The sequence below is a fragment of the Diadema setosum genome, chromosome 3, assembly GCF_964275005.1.
Source record: "Diadema setosum chromosome 3, eeDiaSeto1, whole genome shotgun sequence".
Taxonomy (NCBI): Eukaryota; Metazoa; Echinodermata; class Echinoidea; order Diadematoida; family Diadematidae; genus Diadema; species Diadema setosum.
In genome coordinates, this window is record NC_092687.1 from 48,259,782 (window position 1) to 48,285,699 (window position 25,918).

Sequence of the window (25,918 nt, forward strand, 5' to 3'; positions counted from 1 at the left end):
TATGTATTCCTGAATTGAACTTGGTCATTAGAGATAAAATAAGAGTTCTCAAGATTTTTGGATCATGTCTGGTTCACAACCAATAAGACTGACATCAAAATGTTGATTAAAATTCATACTCATTGCTACAATGCCTTGATGACTACAGGACAAAGTCTATGGATGACTGAGAATATTATGGACAGTGAATTAAGAGGCAATCTATCAACACAGTAACACAGTCAAAATATTGGTGACAATCTTGAAAGTTGTTCCATGCATTTCTTCTAATTCCATGATCTGCACTCAACAGAATCTGACTGAGAAAATTTCAGCGAAAAAATTCATTGTGTTGTTGTCCATAAATATCGTGATTACCAAGGTTGACTATAGACAATTCTATCCCAGCAGTCCAGCCTGCTACTATCTCACCATTCAACACTAGAGGGCAGCAGACAATCTCACACTCCCAGCCTGACGATGTCTTCTTCCAGTGCCAAGACAAGAGCTACACGGCTTGGGATGTACACCTGTGGGTTAACAAGGGTGTAGTCTCATTTCAGACCAGCACAAGAATATCTTACTATCAGAACTCTGCGAGTGTCAATTTGCTTTCTCATTATAACATTCCACTGTTTTTTGTAGACATGCAAAAATATTCACTTAAATAATCCCAGGATATTATTAGCATATAAAGCCCTCACTTATCGTGGACCTGGCATATGTATTTCACTTTCTCTAATTGTGTGTTCAGTGTTTGCAATTATATTTATATATTTCACATTACTAGCCAATACATCCCACATATTGGTTTGCAATTTCGCTGTGAAATTATGTACACAGAAAAAGTTGCAAAAACTGATAAATAAAATTAAATATAACCTGTAGGCCTATAATACAATAACACTTGTTTATTTATTCTCCGTTTCACATAAAAAACTAAACAAAACACTACATAAATCATGCATGAATTACAGAAAGATTACAAAATAGATGGATTGCCCATTTCAGATTAATTAACAAAATATCATGATTCTGTTCTTCCATGGGGTCCGAGAATAAAGTCATGACAGAAAGGGAGCTACAGTATCATGTCTACCTACAATGTACAGTCAAATGAAACATTCCTTGAGGAAAATACAGGCTGGCTTCAAGCTATCATCATTTGGGAGTTCTTCATCCTTAGTACCTAGACAGACTTCACAAGGTACACTTGAGTGTAAGTTGAACCTTACCTGTAGTGAATGTTCCCTGTTTGCAAAGCCTTGGTCTGACGTGAAATAATCCGTTGATTGGTCCAGTCTATTGTGGCCCCCAAACTCCTCTGAGTCTGAATTCAAGACTAGCTTGTATCTGGTGATGATTGTTAAAGGAATGAAACGTCCTTTCCACTCAAAGATATCATTCTTAATGGCTCTATTACTACAAACCCCTATAAAGAGTAAGTCAGTAACAAGAATATTTTGTGAGAAAAAAAGAAAGTTAGACATCAGGGATCTACTGAAATTGAAGTCCATCTTTTTTTTTCCCAGTTCTTTTTCCCTCTCATCAGAACTGTAAGTCATCACTGTTTAGGTGAAAAAGAATCCGAATGTACGTCTGAGTTTCTAAGCACTGTAATACGAAATGAACAGTACACTGAAAGTCCCATTTTAATCTAGCAATCAAACAGACTGTTCACGGACGTCAACAGTTTTCCCAGGCTAATGATATCACTTTCAGTCATATGCAAATTAGACAAAGTGTTGATGTCATGACCTGTAACTTGGTCTCCTTCTTACATGCATACTAATCTACACGTAATTCTCTTCTGTGATATACACTCAAGAAGAACTTACTTCACATTTAATTGTTCCGGAGTTCAAGTGACTAAACATTAATGCTTTATCATGGTAAAAATTTAAGTTGTTGAATTGATGGAGACTAGAATTGTTTATATAGGACTGCTCTCACAGCCTTGGTCTCGATCATCTTGGTGATTTTGATTAATCCTGCATCTTCCATGAATCCAATGAAACTTCAGAAGTTAATTTCTCTTCTTCTTTTTTTTTTTTGGTCCAAATGTAATGAATCTTTTACTATTTGGTGTGCACAATTTTACTCTTCCAATCAAAGTCCATTCAAAACAGGGAAGAGAATCTGAAATCGGTTCTGAACTTTTGATTTCGATAAAAAATATGTGACCTGCTACAACATAAGGATCCAAAAGTCGGGGGAGGACAATTTTCTGAAAATGACATCACGTTATTCCTCAACTCTTCTACTTTAATTCCATATAACACAACTCATAAAAAAGTACTCGGTTGCGGAGATATCGATGATTTTATTAGCACAGGTGAAGTGGTTGAGGAAATCAGAGATACAAGAAAAACGCCTTCAAAGCTTTCCTTCCGACGCTATCATGATCAAGGGGAGGTGAGACAGTTTTCACCACTTGACAATAGAAGGCAGGCTCCTAGCGACCTCCGCAATGTTCATTCAAGATTAGCACCAGCGGTCTGCGCACAATCAATCAGTAATCAGGATGCCACACACTGACCAATAAGATCACTCCCTCATTGCTAGGGGCGGAGTCACGTTGCGGTGCTAAATCCAAATCTTCGGACACGTTTCCGTTAGGCGAAAAGTCAAAAAATCGTGGCCCAGAAAAACACTAATTTCTTGCCTTTTGTTTGATCATTTAGCTTCGAAATTTCGGCAGATGATAGACAAAACATTAGACTACAAAATTATGCAAAAAATAGAAATCCGATTGTTTTGACCAATTTTGATCATGTGACTTCAAACTTGATTTTTCTCGGCTCAGCCGTCAGCGACTTTAAGATCCTTTTGTTGTAGCCGGTCACATATACATCTGGAGTTTTCAGTTGTCAATGCTGCAGCATGCATCAGGAAAATATGGGTCATCTTGCTGATGAAGCTGTAGTGTTGACGGCTGAAAATTCCAAAGGTAAATATTTTGTATTGTGATCAAAAGTTCAACATTAATTTTACATAAAGTTCCAATGCAGCTAAGCTTCTACTCTAGCATAGAGATTCAATTATCATGGACATTCATTTAAATGAATCATCAATAAATACAGCCGGAGAAATAAAAAAATCAATCCCATCTAAAGCTGAATCATTTATTGCATCCCAGTATGCTGGTTAATGCTGCCAAACCATGAATATTACAGCAGTCACCAAGGTCATAAAGGTCAGAGTTGTCAAAGGTTACAAAGGTCAGAAAGGCCAGAAATGATTATCTTTGGAATGACTGAAACATCCAAAAACAAAGTAAAAAAAAAAACGATCGTAATAAAAGGTGGGTCCCACACTCAATTAGAATCGCTGTTTTGGATATCTCAGCCATTTCAAAACCAATCTTCATCAAATAGATGTTGAATTCCTCATGGAATTACAAGCTCTTTCATATTTCATTAAAAGTTCCTCATTATCTCACGAAAAAAATGTTTGAAACCTGAAATTAGGTCTCAACCAAAACTATACGATCCCTTTAACCCTATTCTAACTGGGCTATTTGAGACCAAGTTTTTACTGGGGGGGGGGGGGGGTCAATTTGACCCCCCCTTCAGATCTCGGCCGCTGATCGCGCGATCGCCGCAAAATTTTGCCTGAACATAGAGCCGGATGTCAACTACAAGATTACATGGTTTTACAATAGAAAAATGTTGATTTCATATTTTTTAATAAATTAATTATGCAAATTAATGCATGAAATCATATTTTCACCTATAACTCCATCAAAAAGACTGAAGGATTATTAAATTTTTGTGTCAGAGTTCCTCAAGACACATCAAACAATTTTCTTGTAAAAAAATAGCGCAATCAAAATCATTTTCTTTTGTTTTTTATTGTTTTGTTAATTTCTTATGTATTTTATTGTTTTTTCGATCTTTTGTTTTCTATCGTTTTTTTGCCAAAATTTGTTGGAGGCACTTTTTCAAACTTATCTACATTAGAATTGATTCATTTCAATGGTTAAAAGTTGAAATAATCTAATTTATATCAATTAAACAAAAAAACACAGTTTGCATTGGATTTGCACACGAAATCATGAATTTGAGCGGTTTTGGGGTTGACATGCATATGCAAAACATTGCATAACTTCAGAACGGTGTACCCGGACGTCGCAAATTTGGTCTCAAAATATGCGGGAGACTTCAATGAAAAAAGTCATGAAACGACGCGGCAAAATCTTTGCGCGTTGCGGAATCATGGCGCGAAACGTCGAGGGGGGGGGTCAATTTGACCCCCCCCCCCAGTTAGAATAGGGTTAAGGTCACAAAAGTCGGAAAAGTCTCAAAGGTCACATAAGTCACAAAAGTCAAAGAGGTCTCAATGGTTTAAGGGTCTCAAAGGTCACAAAGGTCAAAAACATCTGAAAGGTCAGAGGTCATAAAGTCTCAAGCTTACAAATGTCACAGATTGTCACAGATATCTCAAGGTCTCAAGGTCTCAAATATCACAAGGGTCAAAAGTGTCACAAGGTCAAATATGTTTCAAAGGTCAGAGAGGTCAAAGCAGTCAAAAGGGTCACAAAGGTCTTTAAAGTCACAGAGGTGACAAAGGATACTTTCCAGGCAAACCCACGCCCACCCGGTAGTCAGGGAAACTCTTGGTGTAATGGAAGTTGAAGAGGAAGAGAAGTCTGGCTCTCTCAAAGACTACCACCTTGTCATCCTCGTGTTTACAGCTGATGTAGGCCTGGACAGAAACACAACACACATTAACGATTTACATGGATGATAATTATCATAGGGGGCCCAATGATCATAATACTGATAGTAATAGTGGTAATCGTAATAATGATAATAATAATGATAATAATAATGATAATAACAATGACAGTTATTATACTACAACTAACACTTCTTCTTGTTCTTCTCAAAACAATAATAATAATAATAATAATAATAATAATAATAATAATAATAAAAATGATAACGATAATAACGATAATTTCTTATACAGTTATCTCTTGAGAAATGTTCAAAGCATAAGAAAATTCTTGAAGAATGTGTACTTTCTTTCTATTATTTAGAGAGGTTAGTGAATTCCATTATTATTGAGGGTTACATAATTTTGAAGCTTCAAGTCTGCTCTTTCAAAATCTGCCCTTACCTCAAATGGCAACTTTTTAAAAGTTTTGTCATGCAGGGTTATATGTGTATGTGATATTCTTTGCTAATATGTTTCAGTTGCACACGCATCCTGTGATACGTATGTTTTTGGCATACTTCTAACATATTTGCTGTTTATTTCCTTGTAATATCCAATGTTTGAGTAATATCCATTGAGGACTAAATCATTCATCAGTGGTCAATCATCATCAGTGGTCAATCATCATCAGTGGTCAATCATCAGTGGTCAATCATCATCAGTGGTCAGTCATCATCAGTGGTCAATACTACCATATCAAGACAAGAGGGAGTTATAAAGACAATACCTGCTTTATATAAAAGCCTCAGGCACATAAGGAGTAGAGGTAGAAACAGAAAAAGCTGTAGAGGTCCGAGTTGGAGACTCACCTGAGGACTCGACAACCAGTGGAACTTGTCATCCAGACTGTTCATAGCTCGGTCAAAGTTGTTCAGGAATCGATACCTCAAGAGATTGTCATCAGCAAGATGCCACTGTCTCCTGGCATAGTGGTAGCTGTTGTTATTTCCTGGCCGAGGAAAGTCCAGCCACTCAGGGTGACCAAACTCATTCCCTATTAAAAATATCAGCGATACAATTTAGGCTGCATTTACACCATGTTCCTGGCAGTTAGGGCAGCCCCATTTGCCCAAAACGTAGTGCGCCGTGGGTAGATGAGACATTCTCCTGTTTTCCCCTCTTCTCATTCTAGTCTTGTTCATTCCAGTCCGTACCCTAGTGAACATATAGAGCTATCAAACGCTGTTCTCATGGCATCTGGTCAGGCTAGACTATCAATGTTTTCAGTTGCGTCCCGCTACAGACAGCCTCCCAGTTTTGTTACGGCCTATTATGTGCCGCTCCATTTCGTTACGTTCACCCTATTTTATCACTGCATACCAGATTCCTGATTAGCACCTGGACTGCCAGAAAAATTTGTTTACAATCTAAAAATCTGACATGGCATCCATGGCAATCATGGCCTGTCGCGTTTGCCTATCCCGTCTCACCGCGTTGTTTCAAGTTCATCCTTTTTTGTCCATGGTGGCCTGAAATGGGGTTGCAGTGATTGCCGGGAACATGGTTTTAACGCGGCTTAACATGAGAGCAGCCTTCTACATCTGAGAAATATCAGGGCCGAATTTACAAAGGTGGTTTAGATTTAGAACATGGTCTATGCAAATCTTTTTTGTGTAAATGTGACTTACATACTGCGTACGGCAACAGACGTCCACAAACAAACACATGTGATATGCGCATGTCAAAGGTACACCTATTTCATGTTTATTTCAGACCACAGTCTAAGCTTAACCCTAAAAATTTTGCATGCGAGAGACCCACGTCATAATCTACAAGATTGTGTCATAAGATTTTTTGAAACAATCAATTTCTAATTTTAATTAATTAATCAAATTAAGCTCAAGATCATATTTTAGCCTAATTAAAGCATTGAGAGTCTAATTTTTGATCTGTAAATCTGTTTTAAGCATATTCAACAATTGTACATCACAAAAACTTCCAAAACTCATTTCAATTCTTATGTATTTTTATTGTTTTCAAAATTTCGTATGTATTTTTTTGTTTTTCAACTTTTGTTTTTTCTTTTTTTTATTGGAAATTGTCACTGACCACTTTTCTACCATAATTAACATAAAATTAATCGACGAAAGTGATTAATTGTAAAGATAATCAGGTTTCTATGACTTTCATGACAGAGCACTGTTTTCCATAGGAAATATACACAAAATCACAAAATTGTGCCCTTTTTGGGGCGACATTCCGTTACAAAAATGGGTGTGGCTTCGCAAAAGTATGCGCGGACGTTGCAAATTTGGTCTCAAAAGTTGCGCGAGACTTGAACAGACTACTAGTAAGTCAAGAAGCCTCGCGACGAGGCCTTCTCGTGCTACAGAATTACGTGTATAGCGCGAAACATTGAGGGGGATTCTGCCCCTCCCCCCCCCCCCCCCAGCCCTTTTAGGGTTAAACTACATTTGTGACTTTGGGCCAGCATATTCAAAGACAGTGGTCTGAAGTTATCACTTATTGAGGACGAGCTATTTTTTTTTTTTCAATGACACCCATTTCCAATAGGCACCTGTTGCCTCTAACATTCAATGTACAGTAGTGTAAACGAAATATCTAGCATGCATTTTAATTCTGCGAATCTCAGCTCTCGCCAAATTTGCTAAATTAAAATGCAAGGAAACATTCCTTATGAAGTGGGCTAGACAGTGGGCTAGACAGTGATGGGCAAAATAAACTTGCGCAAACAAAAACTGACCTTACTTTTGAATCATATTGGCAACAACAATTCATGTACTGTAAGTACATGAATTGTTGTTGCCAATATGTGACCCGCTACAACAAAATGATCCTAAAGTCGGGTGCGGTCGATTATTTGAAAATTGCATGACAAAATTCCCTAATCTTTCTGCTTTAAATTGATATATAACACGTCTTATGAAAATAATCGGGTGCGGAGATATCGATGTTTAAAAGAGAGCATGTCGAGACGTATGGGAAATCACTGTTTCGAGAAAAGCGCCCTAAAAGTTTTCTTTGCGACGCAATCGCGATCAAAGGGCACGTAGTCAGTTTTCACCTCCGGAAGGTAAACCCTAGCAACCCCGGAAATGCTCATTCAAGCACAGCGTCGGCGGTCTCCTCACCGACCAATCAGTGACCAGGATGCCAGGAGAAGCGGCTGGGCATAGCGCACCCCGCCTGCACGCACCAGTCGACTTAGCAGTGTGCGAGCTTCACGCTTCGGTTAGCGGCAAGCAGCAAACTGACCAATGAGATCACTCCGGTCGTTGTTAGGGGCGGAGCCTGTATGTGGCGCTCAATCCAAATTTTCGAACCGGTTTCTGCTTGGTTGAAACGCCAAAAACATGGCCCAGAAAAACGCTATTTTTTGGACTTTCCTGTCATCATTTTGCTTCAAAATTTCAACAGATGATAGAAGACATGTCAGACTCAAATAATATGTCAAAATCAGAAAATCGTACATTTTGACCAATTATGATGCTCTGACTTCAAACTCGATTTTCACGGCTTCGACCGTGCGCGACTTTAGGACCTTTTTGTTGTAGCGGGTCACATATGATTCAAAAGTAAGGTCAGTTTTTGTTTGCGCAAGTTAATTTTGCCCATCACTGTCTAGCCCACTTCATGAAGTTTGAAGCAAGAAATATTGCTGGAGGTTCTCATGAGAGACAGAGTACTGTAAAAGTTGAAATTTTCACCTATTTCACGCAAACCAGAAACTAGTGTGAAAATATAAGCATGCGAATATTTTTGCTTGCCTTATGTTCCAGATGCTGATGTCTTACTTCAACGGAATTAAAAACACACAAAACCCTTTTTACTTGACCAAGTGCAAAAAATTAGTCGCATGAAACTATCTACTTTTACAGTAATTCCACTCACCCATAAAGTTTAGCCATGCTTCCCCTCCTAGGGCATGAGTGATGAGTCGAATACATTTATGTAGAGCAATGCCTCTATCGATGATGTCTGTCTGTGGAGTAAGAACCGACATGTTGGTATACATCTCTTTGTCCATTAGCCAGAAAGCGATGGTCTTATCTCCAACTAAAGCTTGGTCATGACTCTCAGCATAGGCTATCGTCCTCTCGCTATGGCGACGGTTGATGAGGGTCCAGACGATGTTTCCTATGTTCCAGTCTTCATCTTTGTACTCCTTGAGTAACTACACGAGCAGCGAGAATGAGAGGAGAGATGTGATAACACTCAATGACCTACCGTGTTGAATGGAATGTGATAACACTCGATGACCTACCGTGTTGAATGGAATGTGATAACACTCGATGACCTACCGTGTTGAATGGAATGTGATAACACTCGATGACCTACCGTGTTGAATGGAATGTGATAACACTCGATGACCTACCGTGTTGAATGGAATGTGATAACACTCGATGACCTACCGTGTTGAATGGAATGTGATAACACTCAATGATCTACCGTGTTGAATGGAATGTGATAACACTCAATGACCTACCGTGTTGAATGGAATGTGATAACACTCAATGACCTACTGTGTTGAATGTAATTATGAGCTTAAATAGAGCTTTGTCATCATATATAATCATTGATTTAAGAATAAGATTTGAAAATTTGAGAAAGTCTGTTATTTTATCTTGACTAGATGCTCAGTGAGCATGTTTTCTCTTCATCAAAATTACAGTCAGTTTTGTCAATGATAAAATCACTGAACTGGATCAAATTTTGCGAATTTAGTACTCTCAAAAACTCACTTGCAATATTGTCAGTACTTATTTCTGGTTTTACACATGATTTCACAATAAAAATTCTCTTTGAAGGTCCTTGGTTGCTTTGTCATATTTTTACCTTGAGTAAGGGGGAGAAATAATTTTCGGGAATTTGAGCCTTTTTCTTTCTAACATTCAATGCATACAGTGTAGACCAAAAAGAATTGTCCTCTGGTCTCTTACAACAATATCAAACAAAAACTTATCTACACAAATAAATGACTCGTTATCTCAGTAAAAGTGCCTATGATTTGATAATTGCCGCACTTTTCATGTATGTTTAACCCGTTGAGGACGAGTCCCCAGTATACTCGGGCAGGTGTCTATGGGAAATGCGTGTTGTAGCAAAATCAAACCGTCCTCAACGGGTTAAGAAATAGTTATTGTAGAGTAATATATTGTGTTTGTTAAATAGTAATTTTTGTTGTTATATTTTGTATTGTAGAATAATTTGTTTGTTTCTAAGGCACACTGAAATTCTTTTCATGTCTGAAATGCGCTACATAAGAAATTGTTTATTTTATTATATTATCATTATTATTATTATTATTATTATTATTATATGCACATGGTCACCAGTAGAGGGCAGTCTTGACAAACCTTGATCCACTTGTCAGGAATAGCCATACCAAGCCTGAAGTCAAATCCATTTCCTCCTTCTTCCACTGGCCTACAGAGGGCTGGCATCCCAGACACTTCCTACACACAGGCACAGACAGACCTCAGGGTGAGAGTGCATTGACCTTTCCTATACATCAATTTACGGGCATTTCGCAAACCTCTTGTCATATCTTTTTTTCTTTTTTTCCCCTTTTTTTTTCCCGACAAATTTGCTCTCGGCCAATCAGATTCAAGGATTGCAGTAGCTTATAATAGTTTGCGAGAAAGAAAAATATATATATGTACATATAATCTATGTGACAAATGCTTCCTGAAATGCCCCCACTTTTCCAACACTGTAACCAAAATCAGCCATAGTGTCTAACTTGAGGGACCTCCAAAATATTAAAGGAGGAAGAGATGCTTGTGTGGGATTCAATGAGGCAGGTGCATTCCTATGTCCATGCCTGAATCAAAACTTACATGGCCCTCCAGTTATGGTTAAAATAGACATTACTTTACCAAACAAGACCTAAATCAAACAGGTTGATACTAACTGGTGCTTCTGATAACAGTATCAGCTTTACAGAGAGTAAATATTTCAGATGAGCATTTGGTTTATGGTCTCCACTGAGCTCAGAGTTATTGGAGGCAGTCTCCAAGCCATACAACTTGGCAGGAATGATTGTCTTTGGCTCAAATGTATGCAGAGTATTATACCATCGGTATATATAAGGTTTGGACGGGTTTGAGCATTTGAGCAGAATCCCTATATGCTTAGTTGGCACGCCGTCAACTGAGTCGGACATGTGAATGTGGCACATAAAGAGTTTAACCAGTAGGCAAATATTTTCAAGGCAAAGCCTGCAATATATTTGATGTAAGAGCAGAATTTGAATCTAGGATGAGCAAGCCAAACCCACTAAGCACAGGACCACTTTAACCCATTGAAGACTTGTCCCCCCGAGTATACTCAGACAGGTATCTATGGGAAATGCATGTTATAGAGAAAGCAGCCTGTCCCCAAAGGGTTAACCTCTACTTACCTCTGCTATAGTGACAATGCCTGGGTAGAAAGAGTGTAGCATGTGATTGGCTAGAGTCAGGTAGGTGAGGGCCTCAGTGTCTACTGCCAGCCCAAAGTAATCACTGTAGTCTCCACTAAAACCAGTACCTACAGGAAACATTGATGAAACAAGAGAGAGATAGATAGATGGTAAGATAAATAGATTGACACCACCAGGTAGATACATAGATGAATGGATAGACAGAATGATTATCTGATAGACAGATGTATACAGTAGATTGATGTTTTAACAGATATATAGACAGATGAATTGATAAATAGATTTTAGATATACAGTTCAGCCAGAGATCAAGTTCCCACCTTATCGCGAGCAAATGATCGTGTTTACTTGCAAGCACCGGATCGCAATAAGTCGCGATCAGAATGTTAGTCAATGCTCGTTACGAATGCAATTCGGCATACAATCAATTGATTGCGACTTATCGCGTATGCGATCACCGATCGTCCGTGATCGCGATCTAGGGGGAACTTGATCGCTGGCTGAACTGTACATTCACATTAATTGATTGATCAATTGATTGACTAATTGACTGAAAGACTGATTGACAAATATATAGATAGGTAGACATATGGTAGTCAGAATGAATGAATTGTTATCAATTTATGAAAAAGACTGCATAAAAAAAAAGACATGAAGAATTTGTATCGATTTTTAATCAATCTGTGGTCGTATTCAAAGGTAAAAATCATTGGGAGTCTTTCTATGTATATGTAAGGGGGGTGTTAGTGTATGTGTGTAGAATAAAGTCACTTGTCAGGATGGCTTATTCTTACCCCGAATACATAATTTCATCCAAATGGATATATCTCTCAGAAACATTAAACAAACCAAATATGTGGGCGTCAAAGCAGTGACAAAGACAATGTGGTACACATTGGATTACATTAATCACCTTGTTGGTGTTGAGATTTATTCAAAGTCAGGCATCAGAGCAACCAGTTTGATCTCTTTTAACCATGAAAAATAAAAAGAGTTATTACACATATACAAATGACCGAGATAAGAATTTACTCACATATAAGTCCACTCTGATATTCAATGAAGGGGATTGGGTCATGCACTACCATTCAATTTTCGCGCAAAATGCTCACAAATACAGTTCTCGCGTTCGACTTAACATGCTAACTGATGGCGAATCTCGTTGGAGCGCTCAGTTCATGAAGTGAAGAGGAGCCGCGAATGATGACTTGAAGACATCTCTGCGTTGAGTTGACTCACACATACAGTTGGGGGGGGGGGGGTCCATGTCCAAATGAAAGTTACTTCGGGATTGCTGCACATTCCGAAAGCTGCATGTCTGGTCCTCAAGACACTAAGTAGTCATTTGACTCTTCCTTAGGTCGACCAACATATAACAGACCGTTTCGAATGTCCAGTAAAGCGTCGATAAAATATCATTCGAAACATCTATACAGTTGGGGGGGGGGGGGTCCTTGTCCAAATGAAAGTTACTTCGGGATTGCTGCACATTCTAAAAGCTGCATGTCTGGTCCTCAAAACATTAAGTGGTCATTTGACTCCTCCTTAGATCGACCAACATAATTATAACAGACCGTTTCGAATGTACAACAAAGCGTCCATAAAATATCATTCGAAACATCTTAACAACTTTGAACTGATGTACAATAGACATGACTTAGTTATGTCAGGACGGAATTTGGTGCATAGATGCAAAAGGTTGAGTTTCTCCAGTGAAGCATTTAAGTATAACAGCTCGGTTTCGGAGAGACTGGAACACGTCCTTCCACTTCACAGGGCTTGGGGAGGAGAGTAGGGAGGTGGGAATCCACCTCCCTGGGGAGGGAGACTGACCAGTATCAACTCCAATATATACTATATATACTTTCCTGTTCCTACTATCCCATAATACTTATCTCTAGTATCGTACCCAAGCTTTCCTGACTAACCCTTCTCAAAGAAACTTTATACAAAAACTTTATACAAAAACTGACCATGAATGCTAAGGGAGAGAGAGAGAGAGAGACAAAGAGGCAGAGGGAGAGATAGGGGAGAGAGAGAGGGAGGTTGAGAAAGAAACTTAATACAAAGAATTCTACATGCATGCTGTACTCTGGTTCTTTGTACGGCATCACAAGGTGGCAAACTTCAAAGTAACATAGAACAATACCAGCCACTTTTATGTGGTTTTCTATCTCTAAGTCACTGTCCAGTCATTGCCACTGTCCAGTCATTGCCACTAAATCCACTATTCAAGTAGGGTGGCAGTACCTGTACCTCTTTTGTTTCATAAACTCATTCAACCTTTAGGTTGCGTGGTGGCACTATATAATAAACTGTGTACCAAGCAGCTATTGTATCGTGGTAATGAATAGATTCCAGCTTTCTGGTTCTACAAACTCTATGTACACTAAAATGGGCAAGTTGCTCCATAAACTTATATTACATGTCTTGGTATGAAAGCTACTATATTCCAGCTTTCCGCCAGTACTATCTATACAGTAAAGTGGGCATGTTACTCCACCACTTTACATACCTCCCTGCTTTAAAGGAATCATGACTTCCACGTCATGATGATAATGCATACCATGCATCTTCTTTACATTGCTATTTACATATATACAAAATGTACACAATACACAGAATATATTATTTACAATATTCATTTCAATACAGTGAGAGAGAGGAGGGTTACCAAAAACCTATCCCATCACAGTCAGATGGGTCAATTTGAAAAGACATCATGTATACAGGTAATGATGTACATATGAATTAAATCCAAAGTTACTCTCTCCTCCTTTTGCATTTAGAATTCAACAAACAAATCAGTGTTGTTGCATCTTTCACACTGAATGTGTAATGCGTGTAGCATGTAAACCACAACTATAGTTTTCATCATTTATGTTAATCATGATAGTCGGTATACAATCATATCTCCTGCTATCTACCTCATCAGTATACACTTGTATATTCCGGTATCAAAATACTAATATGTTAGTACTTCGTGCCATCCTTAAAGATGACAGTAATAAACTCTATTCTTGTGAGTTCGAAAACTTCAAACGTACACATAACAATTTAAGCACAATAATATACATGGTATTACAACCTCAACTTTAACTTGGCTAGGCTTTTAGACCAAGCTTCAGTTGTGTCACTCTCAAAACATCCTTCTTTCTGCGCTCTTGCGACACCAGAGGCAAGCCACTCCACACCTAAAACAATGGGTCTTTCCTCTGTTTCTACAATGTAGTCAGAAGCTGTATATCGCATGGGTGGTACCCCTAAAGTAGACCTGCCTGATCTCCGTACTTCTGGCTGTGGGCTTTGCTCTAATGGCGGCAAGAGTTGGGAAGAGGGTACTTCTATAGACCTATCAGGGGACTGTGGCATTGGGGGAGAGGGTGGATGCAAGGCAGCGTCTGCATTTTGGGTTAGACCACTAGATGATGGAGGCTGCCAGACCGCCAGAAGAGGGGGATTGGGTAGTGTGTTATCCGCGGGAACAGGGTGATGAGGGTGATGTGGGGGACGTGGTGTGTCTTTCCGATTTGGAGCCATTTCACTTGTTTCATCCTGCTCCTCCGTCAGAAATTGGCATGGCTTTATCTCGTTTCGATGTACCGTCCGCTCCGGACCTGAACCAGTTTCTGGCACTATTTTGTACACAGGCTGATCTGGATTTGGCCTCCCTATGATGATAAATGGGCTCTGTCTCCACTTGTCGTTGATCTTTTTCGGCCGTTTGGGATCATGGTTTTTCAGCAGAACTCGCTCTCCCACGAGCAATGGGCTATCCCTCACCTTCTTGTTGTACTGCTGCTGCCTGACTTCTGCCGTCTTCGACAGATGCTCTCTTGCGAGTTTGTGGGCAGCTAGTAGCTCCTTATGGTGAGCATCTACCCAGTCTGATACATCACCGCCTCGGTTGCTATTTCTATCGATACCAAGGAAGACATCTAGTGGGAGGCGAGCATGCCTTCCGAAGAGGAGGTAGAAAGGTGTGAAACCAGAGGATGAGTGAGCGGTGTTATTGTACGAATACACTAGTGAGTGGAGATATTGTGGCCATCTTCTACGCTTCTCACTCTCCAGAGTCTGGATCAGGGAGATGAATGTTCGGTTGAACCTCTCGCATTGCCCATTTCCGGCAGGGTGGTATGGAGTGGTTCTCCTCTTCTCTGCTCCATACAACTCACACAGCTCCTTGATCAGCTTGGATTCGAAGTTTGCTCCCTGGTCGGTGAGTATGCTTTGCGGGAAGCCATAGCAAAGGACAAAATTCCTCCACAGAGCACGAGCAGTCGTTGTTGCAGTTTGGTCTCGAGTGGGAACAGCTACGCAGAATTTGGTGAAATGGTCTGTTATTACCAAAACATTCTTATATCCATCAACTGAACGTTCTAGTGTGAGGAAGTCGAGGGCAACGAGTTCCAGAGGTGCTGAAACTTTGATTGGAACGAGTGGAGCCATCATACTCGGCTGTGGACGACGGAGGGCGCATTCTCGGCATCGCAAACACCACTGACTGATGGTTTCTCTCATTTGCGGCCAAAAGAACCGCTCTTCTGCCAGTTTTACCGTTCTTTCCACCCCAAAATGACCCATCTCATTATGTAATGCTTGTAGAGCCATATCATGCAGATCGTTCGGTAGGAGGATTTGCAGCTCTTCTTTCCCTAGTTGGTGGTTATAGCGTCGCCGATACAGGACACCAGCTTCTAATGAGAGTCTGTCCCACTGGTCAAGGAGTTTGCGAGTGGTGTTGCTGTACTCCCTCCTTTGTGCTGGTGTGGGCTTCATTCCTCGTCGGAAGTGTTCCAACACTCGAGAGATGTCTGGGTCTTCTGCCTGATGCTTCATCATCTCCTCTGCAGACACAGCTGGTAAAACAAACGTTCCCTCGTCTCCAGCGCTGGCCACAGTCTGAAACACTTCAACGTCCTCCATGACATCGTCTTCGTGCACTGTGTTCTCTTGAGGGTGAAGTCGTGATAGAACATCTGCATTCGCATTGACTCTGCCTGGTCTGTAGTGGATCTTGAAGTCGAAGTTTGACAGTTTTGCTAACCATCGCTGCTCAGTAGCTCCCAGGCCCGCTGTGTCAAGATGTACTAGGGGGTTGTGGTCTGTGTAGATGTCAACGTACGAGCCGAGAAGATAGTCCTTAAACTTGTCTGTGACTGCCCACTTTAGTGCCAGCAATTCAAGTTTGAAGGCACTGTAGTTGGCATCATTGTGCTCAGCTTTCCGTAAGCCCCGGCTGGCATAGGCGACTACCTTTTCCTCTCCATCTATCTCCTGAGAAAGTACGGCTCCCAGACCAAGATTGCTTGCGTCGGTGTACAGCTTGAATGGCCGGCGAAAGTCTGGATAGGCAAGTACTGGGGAGGACATGAGACATTGTCGAAGTGTGTCAAATGCTGCCTGGCACTCATCTGTCCATATGAATTGCTGGGGTGCTGCATGTTTCTTTTTCTTTCCCTTCTTCGGCTGGCCAGTCAGGGCAAAGAGAGGCTTTGCAATCCTCGCGAAGTCTTTCACGAATCGTCTGTAGTAGCCAGCAAAGCCGAGAAACATGCGGACTTCCTTGGCGTTCTGAGGTTGGGGCCAGTCTTCTAGCGTTTTGCATTTGTCGGGGTCTGTGGAGATACCATCAGCAGAGATGACATGCCCGAGGTATCTCACCTCTTTCTGGAACAGATGACACTTGGACGGTTTTACCTTTAGTCCAGCCTCCCACAGTCTAGTCAGAACTCTGTCCAGGTTGGCCAGGTGGGTGTCGAAGTCACGTGAAAAAATTATGACGTCATCCAGATAGATGAGGAGAGTATCATAATTTTGGTCTCCCAGGCAGCGTTGCATCAAACGTTGGAATGTGGCCGGGGCATTGGAGAGGCCAAATGGCATACGGTTGAACTCAAATAACCCCATAGGCGTGGTAAAAGCTGTCTTCTCTTTGTCCTCCTCCTTCATCTCCACCTGCCAGTACCCACTGGCGAGATCCAGCGTGGAAAAATACTGGGCACCACCGAGAGCATCCAATGATTCATCAATGCGGGGCAAGGGGAACGCATCCTTTCTTGTCTTCGCATTCAATTTGCGATAATCCACACACAGACGTAGACTACCATCCCGCTTTTTCACTAGGACGATGGGTGATGCCCAGGGACTCGAGCTTTCTCGGATGATCTCATTCTCCAGAAGGTTGTTGAGATGATCTTTCACCTCCTTGAGGAGCTGGGGAGGAATACGCCGGAATGGTTCCTTGTGTGGTGGGGCACTGCCAGTGGGTACAGAGTGGGTGCTGAGATTGGTTCGCCCGTAATCACCCTCTCCATGGGAGAACACTCGATGGTGTTTAGCCAACAGATGTCCTGTCTGCTCCAGTTGTGTATCCGTCAGGCCATCTGTGCACACATCAATGCTGGATACCACATCATCGGGGAAGGGCGGCTGCGAGACTGACACCTGGAGTGTTTCTCCATCAATCTGTTCAAGCTGCACCTGGTGGCTCCCCATCACTGCGTCAGGTCCGATAGTGTGTAGCACTGCAAGCTGAGTGCTGCGGTCTATGAAAATATCACTGTGGCTGTGGTTAATAACTCGAACCGGCACGACTCCCTTTCTTGCTGTCACCACCGCACGACCTGTAAGTATATCGTTCGGTAAGTTGCCTGAGTGGCATGCCTCCACTAATCCGACAAGCTCATCCTTTTGTTGAACTGCCCGGCATACCCCCATCACAATCTGTTCACATCCAGCCTTCAGTCGCACACGCTTCGATGCAGGATGTACCATATACCCGCCGCTGGGACTGTCCAACTCTTCTTTTACCGATAGCACCTGTTTCCACGCTGCATTGCTGGCCGTTGACCTAGACTGGAGATGTTTCCTGCCATCTGAACTGAAAAGTTGCATGCTACACAAACGAATCACATTCATCCCTAGCAAACATGGCGATGACGATGAAGGAGCTTTTTCAACCACTAACATGCTCACCTTTCCCAAGTCTTGGCCAAGAACTTCCATTTGCAGTTCGACACACCCAGTGTATGGCACTTCTAAACCGTTTGCACCCCTCAGGCGTAACCATGGCAACGGCTCCGGTTTGTTTTGGTGAATTTGCAGCGACTCCAAACAGCTCTTAGAGATGGTAGATACCTGACTACCAGTGTCAAGAATGCAGGAAATATTGACGCCTTCAATCTTGGCAGTGGCTAAAAGGTGCTCTCCAACGATGTGATTAGTTGTTTCTGTTGATGTGGGGCCTTGGTGTTGGGTCTCCGCCGCTTGGCCCTTGGCGCCGGAGAGTTCTAGTTTCCCTGGTGGAAAAACTGGTTGATGCTGTGTGATGTAGGAGGTGGTGTTTGGGCATTGGTGCTGGGTTGTTGGGATGGTGGGCCGGGCCTTGGTTGGCAGTCTCGAGCCATGTGACCAAACTGGCCACAACAAAAGCATCTGGGTCGGCCACTTTCATCCCAGTTGGGGTTTGGGGTTCTTCTTCCTCTCCCTCTTCCTCTTCCTCTGGCCCCTTGTGAGTTGGTATTTCCATGACCCATCTGCTGGCGAAGTTGGGTAACAACCAGGCGAAGAGTTTTCATTTCCTCTGCGAGTTACAACACCAACGCATCGCTGCTCCTTGCTCCTCCTGAGGCACCGCCATGCACAGCGTAGACGGATGCATGTGTACTGGTATCTCCTCCGCCACTTCCTTCCTCCTCCTCCTCGATACGTCTGGCCTCCTCCTTCAATGCTGCGAAGCTTGCTGCTCCGTCCCGGCGATAGTACCGTGTTACGGCCACTTTCGCCGCTCCCTGCCTCAAGCCCTCGAGAAAACAACCACACAAAATGTCGTCCATCTTCGGGAGGTAGGCTGGGTATTTACGCTTTATTCTTTGGGCCAGCTCCTGTAGCGCCAGTGCGAATGTACGTGTGTTCTCTCCCCTCCTCTGAACCCTTGAGTGGAGCCTGTTAAGTAACGATGCAGCGGTTTCCCTGTCCCCATAGATTTCCCGTAGAGCTGTAAATACTTTTTCGGCATCGTCCCGCACAGACTCCTCTAGGACTAGCACCTCCCGCCGAGCCTCTCCAGCCAAGTGATGAATGACTATCTGTGCTCTCTGATCAGCTGGAGTGTTCCATACCCTAAATGCAGCCTTTACCCGCGCAATCCACTCTTCTACCCCTAAAGAGGAATCTAGATCACTCCCAGAAAAGATTGGAATTGTAATGTGCATGGGAATATACGGGAGGGTCAATACAGGTGTAGCCCCTTGACTAGATGAAGGTGTGGAGTGTGATGCCCCTTCAGACACCGGAGTTACCTCACTCATATTCATTGTATTGCAGTGTATGTATACTACCACCAAAAAGCCCTAAAAACACTTTGAAATTAAATTGTCAGCAAAAGATCTAAATTTGAGAAGGACCAATAACATGCATCCAATCTATTGCTCAAACTATCAATCGAACTCAAGCATGTAAAATCACGAAATCAAAGCATGGACATAAAAGTAATATACAACCCGTGTAGATGCATGTGTCACTATAAAGCCAATACATCAAGCAGGTAAACCCTCATTCAACCTTGTCGCCTGTCGGTAGCGGGCTTACTACTGCTTCGACCACAAAACAATCTTTCTATGTTTGAATTTGGTAATTCAATGTACGCTTGACATATTAACTCTAAAACAACCTTGCGAGATGTAGTACTTCACAATAAGTGTGGCAGAATAAATGTACAAAAATACCATGACTTAATTGCAGACTCATGAAATAGATCTCAACACCTACTTTGACAATCCCACTCCTGACACCAATTTATGTAAGGGGGGTGTTAGTGTATGTGTGTAGAATAAAGTCACTTGTCAGGATGGCTTATTCTTACCCCGAATACATAATTTCATCCAAATGGATATATCTCTCAGAAACATTAAACAAACCAAATATGTGGGCGTCAAAGCAGTGACAAAGACAATGTGGTACACATTGGATTACATTAATCACCTTGTTGGTGTTGAGATTTATTCAAAGTCAGGCATCAGAGCAACCAGTTTGATCTCTTTTAACCATGAAAAATAAAAAGAGTTATTACACATATACAAATGACCGAGATAAGAATTTACTCACATATAAGTCCACTCTGATATTCAATGAAGGGGATTGGGTCATGCACTACCATTCAATTTTCGCGCAAAATGCTCACAAATACAGTTCTCGCGTTCGACTTAACATGCTAACTGATGGCGAATCTCGTTGGAGCGCTCAGTTCATGAAGTGAAGAGGAGCCGCGAATGATGACTTGAAGACATCTCTGCGTTGAGTTGACTCACACATACAGTTGGGGGGGGGGGGGTCCATGTCCAAATGAAAGTTACTTCGGGATTGCTGCACATTCCGAAAGCTGCATGTCTGGTCCTCAAGACACTAAGTAGTCATTTGACTCTTCCTTAGGTCGACCAACATATAACAGACCGTTTCGAATGTCCAGTAAAGCGTCGATAAAATATCATTCGAAACATCTATACAGTTGGGGGGGGGGGTCCTTGTCCAAATGAAAGTTACTTCGGGATTGCTGCACATTCTAAAAGCTGCATGTCTGGTCCTCAAAACACTAAGTGGTCATTTGACTCCTCCTTAGATCGACCAACATAATTATAACAGACCGTTTCGAATGTACAACAAAGCGTCCATAAAATATCATTCGAAACATCTTAACAACTTTGAACTGATGTACAATAGACATGACTTAGTTATGTCAGGACGGAATTTGGTGCATAGATGCAAAAGGTTGAGTTTCTCCAGTGAAGCATTTAAGTATAACAGCTCGGTTTCGGAGAGACTGGAACACGTCCTTCCACTTCACAGGGCTTGGGGAGGAGAGTAGGGAGGTGGGAATCCACCTCCCTGGGGAGGGAGACTGACCAGTATCAACTCCAATATATACTATATATACTTTCCTGTTCCTACTATCCCATAATACTTATCTCTAGTATCGTACCCAAGCTTTCCTGACTAACCCTTCTCAAAGAAACTTTATACAAAAACTTTATACAAAAACTGACCATGAATGCTAAGGGAGAGAGAGAGAGAGAGACAAAGAGGCAGAGGGAGAGATAGGGGAGAGAGAGAGGGAGGTTGAGAAAGAAACTTAATACAAAGAATTCTTCATGCATGCTGTACTCTGGTTCTTTGTACGGCATCACAAGGTGGCAAACTTCAAAGTAACATAGAACAATACCAGCCACTTTTATGTGGTTTTCTATCTCTAAGTCACTGTCCAGTCATTGCCACTGTCCAGTCATTGCCACTAAATCCACTATTCAAGTAGGGTGGCAGTACCTCTTTTGTTTCATAAACTCATTCAACCTTTAGGTTGCGTGGTGGCACGATATAATAAACTGTGTACCAAGCAGCTATTGTATCGTGGTAATGAATAGATTCCAGCTTTCTGGTTCTACAAACTCTATGTACACTAAAATGGGCAAGTTGCTCCATAAACTTATATTACATGTCTTGGTATGAAAGCTACTATATTCCAGCTTTCCGCCAGTACTATCTATACAGTAAAGTGGGCATGTTACTCCACCACTTTACATATACACAAGACACCTAAAATGTTTCACACTTATGTGTCAAAAACTTGGAAACAACAGCAACAACAGAACTTTGAATACTTGATGGAAACAGACACTATAACAATGTGCCACCTTGACACCATGTTTTAATATTTCTAAAAGGTTCAAACAATTAGACAAAATATTGACATATGTTTGCTATCCAACCCAGTGTCAGAAAAAAAAAAAATAGCTGAAAGAAGTTCCTGCCCTTTTGGATAAAAAAAAACAAGATGATCAACGTGGCTTCATAATGAATCTTGAGATGCAGTGGAAACAAACAGACTGGTCAACACAAACTGACCTACACCATGATGATGGTAGATCATAGAGCTCACTCCATCAAACCTGAATCCATCGAAGCCAAACTCTTCAACCCACCATCTGAGGTTAGATAGGAGAAAGCGTAGCACCTCCCAGCTGCAGGAAAAATCAAACAGTAAAGCTGCATTGAAGGGATGGTATGATATTGATGGAGATGAGAATTGGACTTTAAAAAAACTTTTAGCGAGATACCACGAAAACACTTTATGAAATAGTACAGAACATATGTGACTCTGCACCTCAAAACAAACAAAAAGTCGCCACACATGAATTTTTAGTTAAGACCATATTCTGAAAGAGCAGACTTTAAGCTTTAAAATGATGTATGACTCAAATCAAATGGACTCTCCTAACCCATTTAAATATTGGAAAGAAAGCAAAAACTCAGGAAAGTGTGAACTGAGAAAAGAGGCTCTGAAGTACAGTGTCTATTCAAGCACTTAATCTTTACCAAAGCGTGCTGGCTGTGCGATGAATGGGACAAAAAACAGGAAGTAATCCACCAGAGTAACAACAATGAAGGGATTATCAGATTAAACTGAAATTAAGCATGCCTCATTAACACATTCTGTCCACAATTAATGCCAACTTTCAAAGCAGTAGCACTATCCTTTCAAAAGTTATTAGAGTTGAAAGTGAAGAGTGTGGACAAGGTTTTTCAGAAATGAAAAAGGGATTCTAAAGTCACACCTAATCACACTATTCTACCAAAAATGTTCGAGATAAACTGCTAAAAAAACACACTTTCCTGCCCGTTTTATGATACCAAATTTTAGCATAATGTAGAAGAAGACCTGCTCTTTCAGAAAATATGAAAAAGTCAAGTTCGGCTAGTTGACCCATTTCACTTATTTTTAGTCCTCACGCAAAATCAGTGTGTGCGACTTTATATTCGTTTTGAGGTGCACGGTCACATATCATCTTACGAGGAATTCAAACTTTATTTGATAAAAATCGGGTTTGGCATGACTGAAACCTCCAAAAACAGAGTAAAACAAAGCGATCGTAATAAAAGGTGGATCCCACACTTTATTAGAATCGCTCTGTTTTGAATAACTCAGCCATTTCAAACCCAATTTTCATCAAATAAACGTTGAATTCCTTATGGAAATTCAAGCTTTGTCACATTCCATATGAGGTTTTTCATTATCTCACCAAAAATGTTAGAAGCCTGAAATTAGGTCTCAACCAAAACTATACGGTCCCTTTAACACCATGTTCCCAGCGGCCACGGCAGCTCCATTTGCCAAAGCGTAGTGCGACGTGGGTATTATGAAACATTTGCCTGTTTTCCTCCCTTCACATTCTAGTCTTGTTTGTCCCAGTCCTCACCCCGGTGAACATATAGGTATCAGACGCTGTTCTCATGGCGTCTGGTCAGGCTAGACTATCAATATTTTCTGTCGCTTCCCGCTACAGGCCACGTCCAAGTTTTGTTAAGGTCTATTACGTGACGTTGTGTTCTGTGGCGTTCACCCTGTTTAATCATGGCATACAAGATTCCTCGTTACCACCAGGACTGCCGTGGCAAGTTTTTTGTAAATTTAAAAATCTGACACGACATCCCCAGCAATCACGGCCTGGCACGTTTGCCTATCCCGTCTCACCGCGTTGTCTCCCGTCCATCCCGTTTTGTCTAACAGTGGCCTGAGACGGGACTGCTGTGATTGCCGGGAACATGTGAAACACAGCATAAACAGGAAAAGTATTGTAAAACCAGAAATTTTCCCACGCACGAAACTTTTGCAAATTTAACAATAACGAGCCAAGGTTCGCAAAAATAAAATGCATGAAAAAGTTTTGTATACACAATGCATTGAATACCAGTGCCGATTTGCGAAAGTTTGATGCTGCAAAGAAGTCCATCATTTCTTAATTTACAAAAGTTTTATGAAGAAACTGTTTCTGGTTTTACATTGACCAGTGGAAGATGAGTCCCAAGTAGACTCAGGTGTCTTTGGGAAATGTGTGTTGTAGCAAAATCAGCTCAGCCTAAATGGGTTAGGAAGAAATTCTAGCAAAGCAGAGTGTCATACTACAAGATGGATTTCTTGGGAGAAACTGAAATTAAAAACAAATCAAACTGAAGTACGCTGTACATGACTTTGTAAACTTTTCAGAGTGACATAATTCCCACCAGAGTTGTCTCAGAGAAAGAGGAAAAAGAGAACAAAACAATCAAGAATGTAAAATTCATGTCATTGCAACTGATTAACAAATTGCTTGTCATCGACGTAAATAAACACCAATCTTTCAGTGTTTAGAGTACGTTACTGATACTAGCCATGGTAAAAATCATGGGCTAATATACTGTATATGCCATAATGCATATCGTCGCTGGGGTGACAAGACCTTGTATCTCAAATTTTGGTGAAAATGACTTTTTTGCATTAGTGGTCAAATAATCGGTTAAGTGATGTCCTGTCCAAATCCCAGCTGTCTTACCCCCAAAATGAAGCCACCGCGGCATGTCAAAGGAACGGCTATCCCATTCAGTATAGTGCTTTGGCCGCCATGTTTTTTGGCTCTCCTGAACATTTGACATTTTTGAGATACGAGGTCTTGTCGCCCCAGCGACGATATCTAGCGAGTCTAAATTTTTTACCAATATAGACTTCTTGACGATTTTGTGAGCATTTTAATTTGGGATCGTGGAGCACAGTACTGCACAGAGTGTTGTATCTGTGCATGTCAAATTCACATCGATATCAGAGTCAATATTTTTTCCATGTCTTCATTTGCACCACTGACCAGTGAACCAGTGACCTCCTGACTGCCAGACATGCATCATACCCACCAGACTACCAAGCAACCACCCGATAGGCAGTCATGGTTCTTATCCCTCATGTGTTCATGATTGCCATTTTGTGACCCACTGCAACAAAAGGATCTAAAAGTCGAGGGAGCTTGATTTTCTGAAAATGATATGACATTATTCCCCTACTCTTCTGCTTTAATTTCATATATCACATGACTCAGAAAAGTACTTGTCTGCGGAGATATTGATGATTCTATAAGACCATGCCGAGTGGTCTAGGAAATCAGCATTTTGAGAAAACTGCCTTCAAAGTTTTTTCTCTGACTCAATCATAACCATGGAGAGGTAAGACAGTTTCACCTCTTGGCAATAGAAGGTCTGCACATAGCAACTTCTGTGATGTTTATTCAAGAGTAGCGCCAGTGGTCTATGCATGACCAATCAGTAACCGAGATGCCACAAACTGACCAATAAGATCACTCCCTCCTTGCTAGGAGCAGAGTCTTTCTGCGGTTCATCCAAATCTTCGCACACATTGATTTCTTTTTCGTTGAGAATTTGGAAAAACGTTGCCCAGAAAAATGCTAATTTTCTACCTTTCCTTTGATCATTTAGCTTCGAAATTTCAGCAGATGATAGACAAATCATTAGACTACAACATTTTGCCAAAAACAGAAATCAGATGCTTTTGACTGATTTTGGTGACTTGACTACAAACTTGATTTTCTCTGCTCAGCCGTCAGCAACTTTTGGATCCTTTTGTCATGGCAGATCACATTTATTTACTACAGGTATAAAGAAAATGGATCTTACTTGTTGTAGTCAAAGAGCCTGCTATCCCACAGGAGATGAGTTCCTCTGGACCCAGAGTGGAAGTAACAGCTCTCCGTGCCATCAAACTGATTCAAACCATCCAACACGTTTTTAGCCGCATGGCTGTGAACCACATCCAAGAAGACGTAGATTCCCATACCGTGGGCTGTGTCCACCAATCGCTTTAGAGCCTCCGGGTTACCATAGCGACTGTAAGAAAACAAGATACCAAAGAGAAATGAATATCCACAAGGTGCAAATCAATATGAGACTTGAGTCACATTCATGAATGGACAAGAACAGAATGAGTGAAATATTGTTGAGAGCTTTACAGTAGAG

At 41.3% G+C, this 25,918-nt stretch overlaps 1 protein-coding gene across 1 annotated transcript in view; it reads right to left on the reverse strand.

Moving 5' to 3' along the window:
• LOC140246946 (1,4-alpha-glucan-branching enzyme-like) overlaps window positions 1-25,918 on the reverse strand; it is a 31,918-nt gene continuing 6,000 nt past the window's right edge. The window contains exons 6-14 of the mRNA XM_072326262.1: window positions 25,580-25,789; window positions 21,989-22,104; window positions 11,066-11,193; window positions 10,020-10,118; window positions 8,554-8,836; window positions 5,511-5,695; window positions 4,556-4,686; window positions 1,215-1,332; window positions 1-509 (exon numbers count right to left, since the gene is read on the reverse strand). Coding sequence (XP_072182363.1) covers window positions 441-509; window positions 1,215-1,332; window positions 4,556-4,686; window positions 5,511-5,695; window positions 8,554-8,836; window positions 10,020-10,118; window positions 11,066-11,193; window positions 21,989-22,104; window positions 25,580-25,789 — 1,339 coding nt within the window. The 3' untranslated portion in view covers window positions 1-440. The remainder of the gene's footprint in view (window positions 510-1,214; window positions 1,333-4,555; window positions 4,687-5,510; window positions 5,696-8,553; window positions 8,837-10,019; window positions 10,119-11,065; window positions 11,194-21,988; window positions 22,105-25,579; window positions 25,790-25,918) is intronic.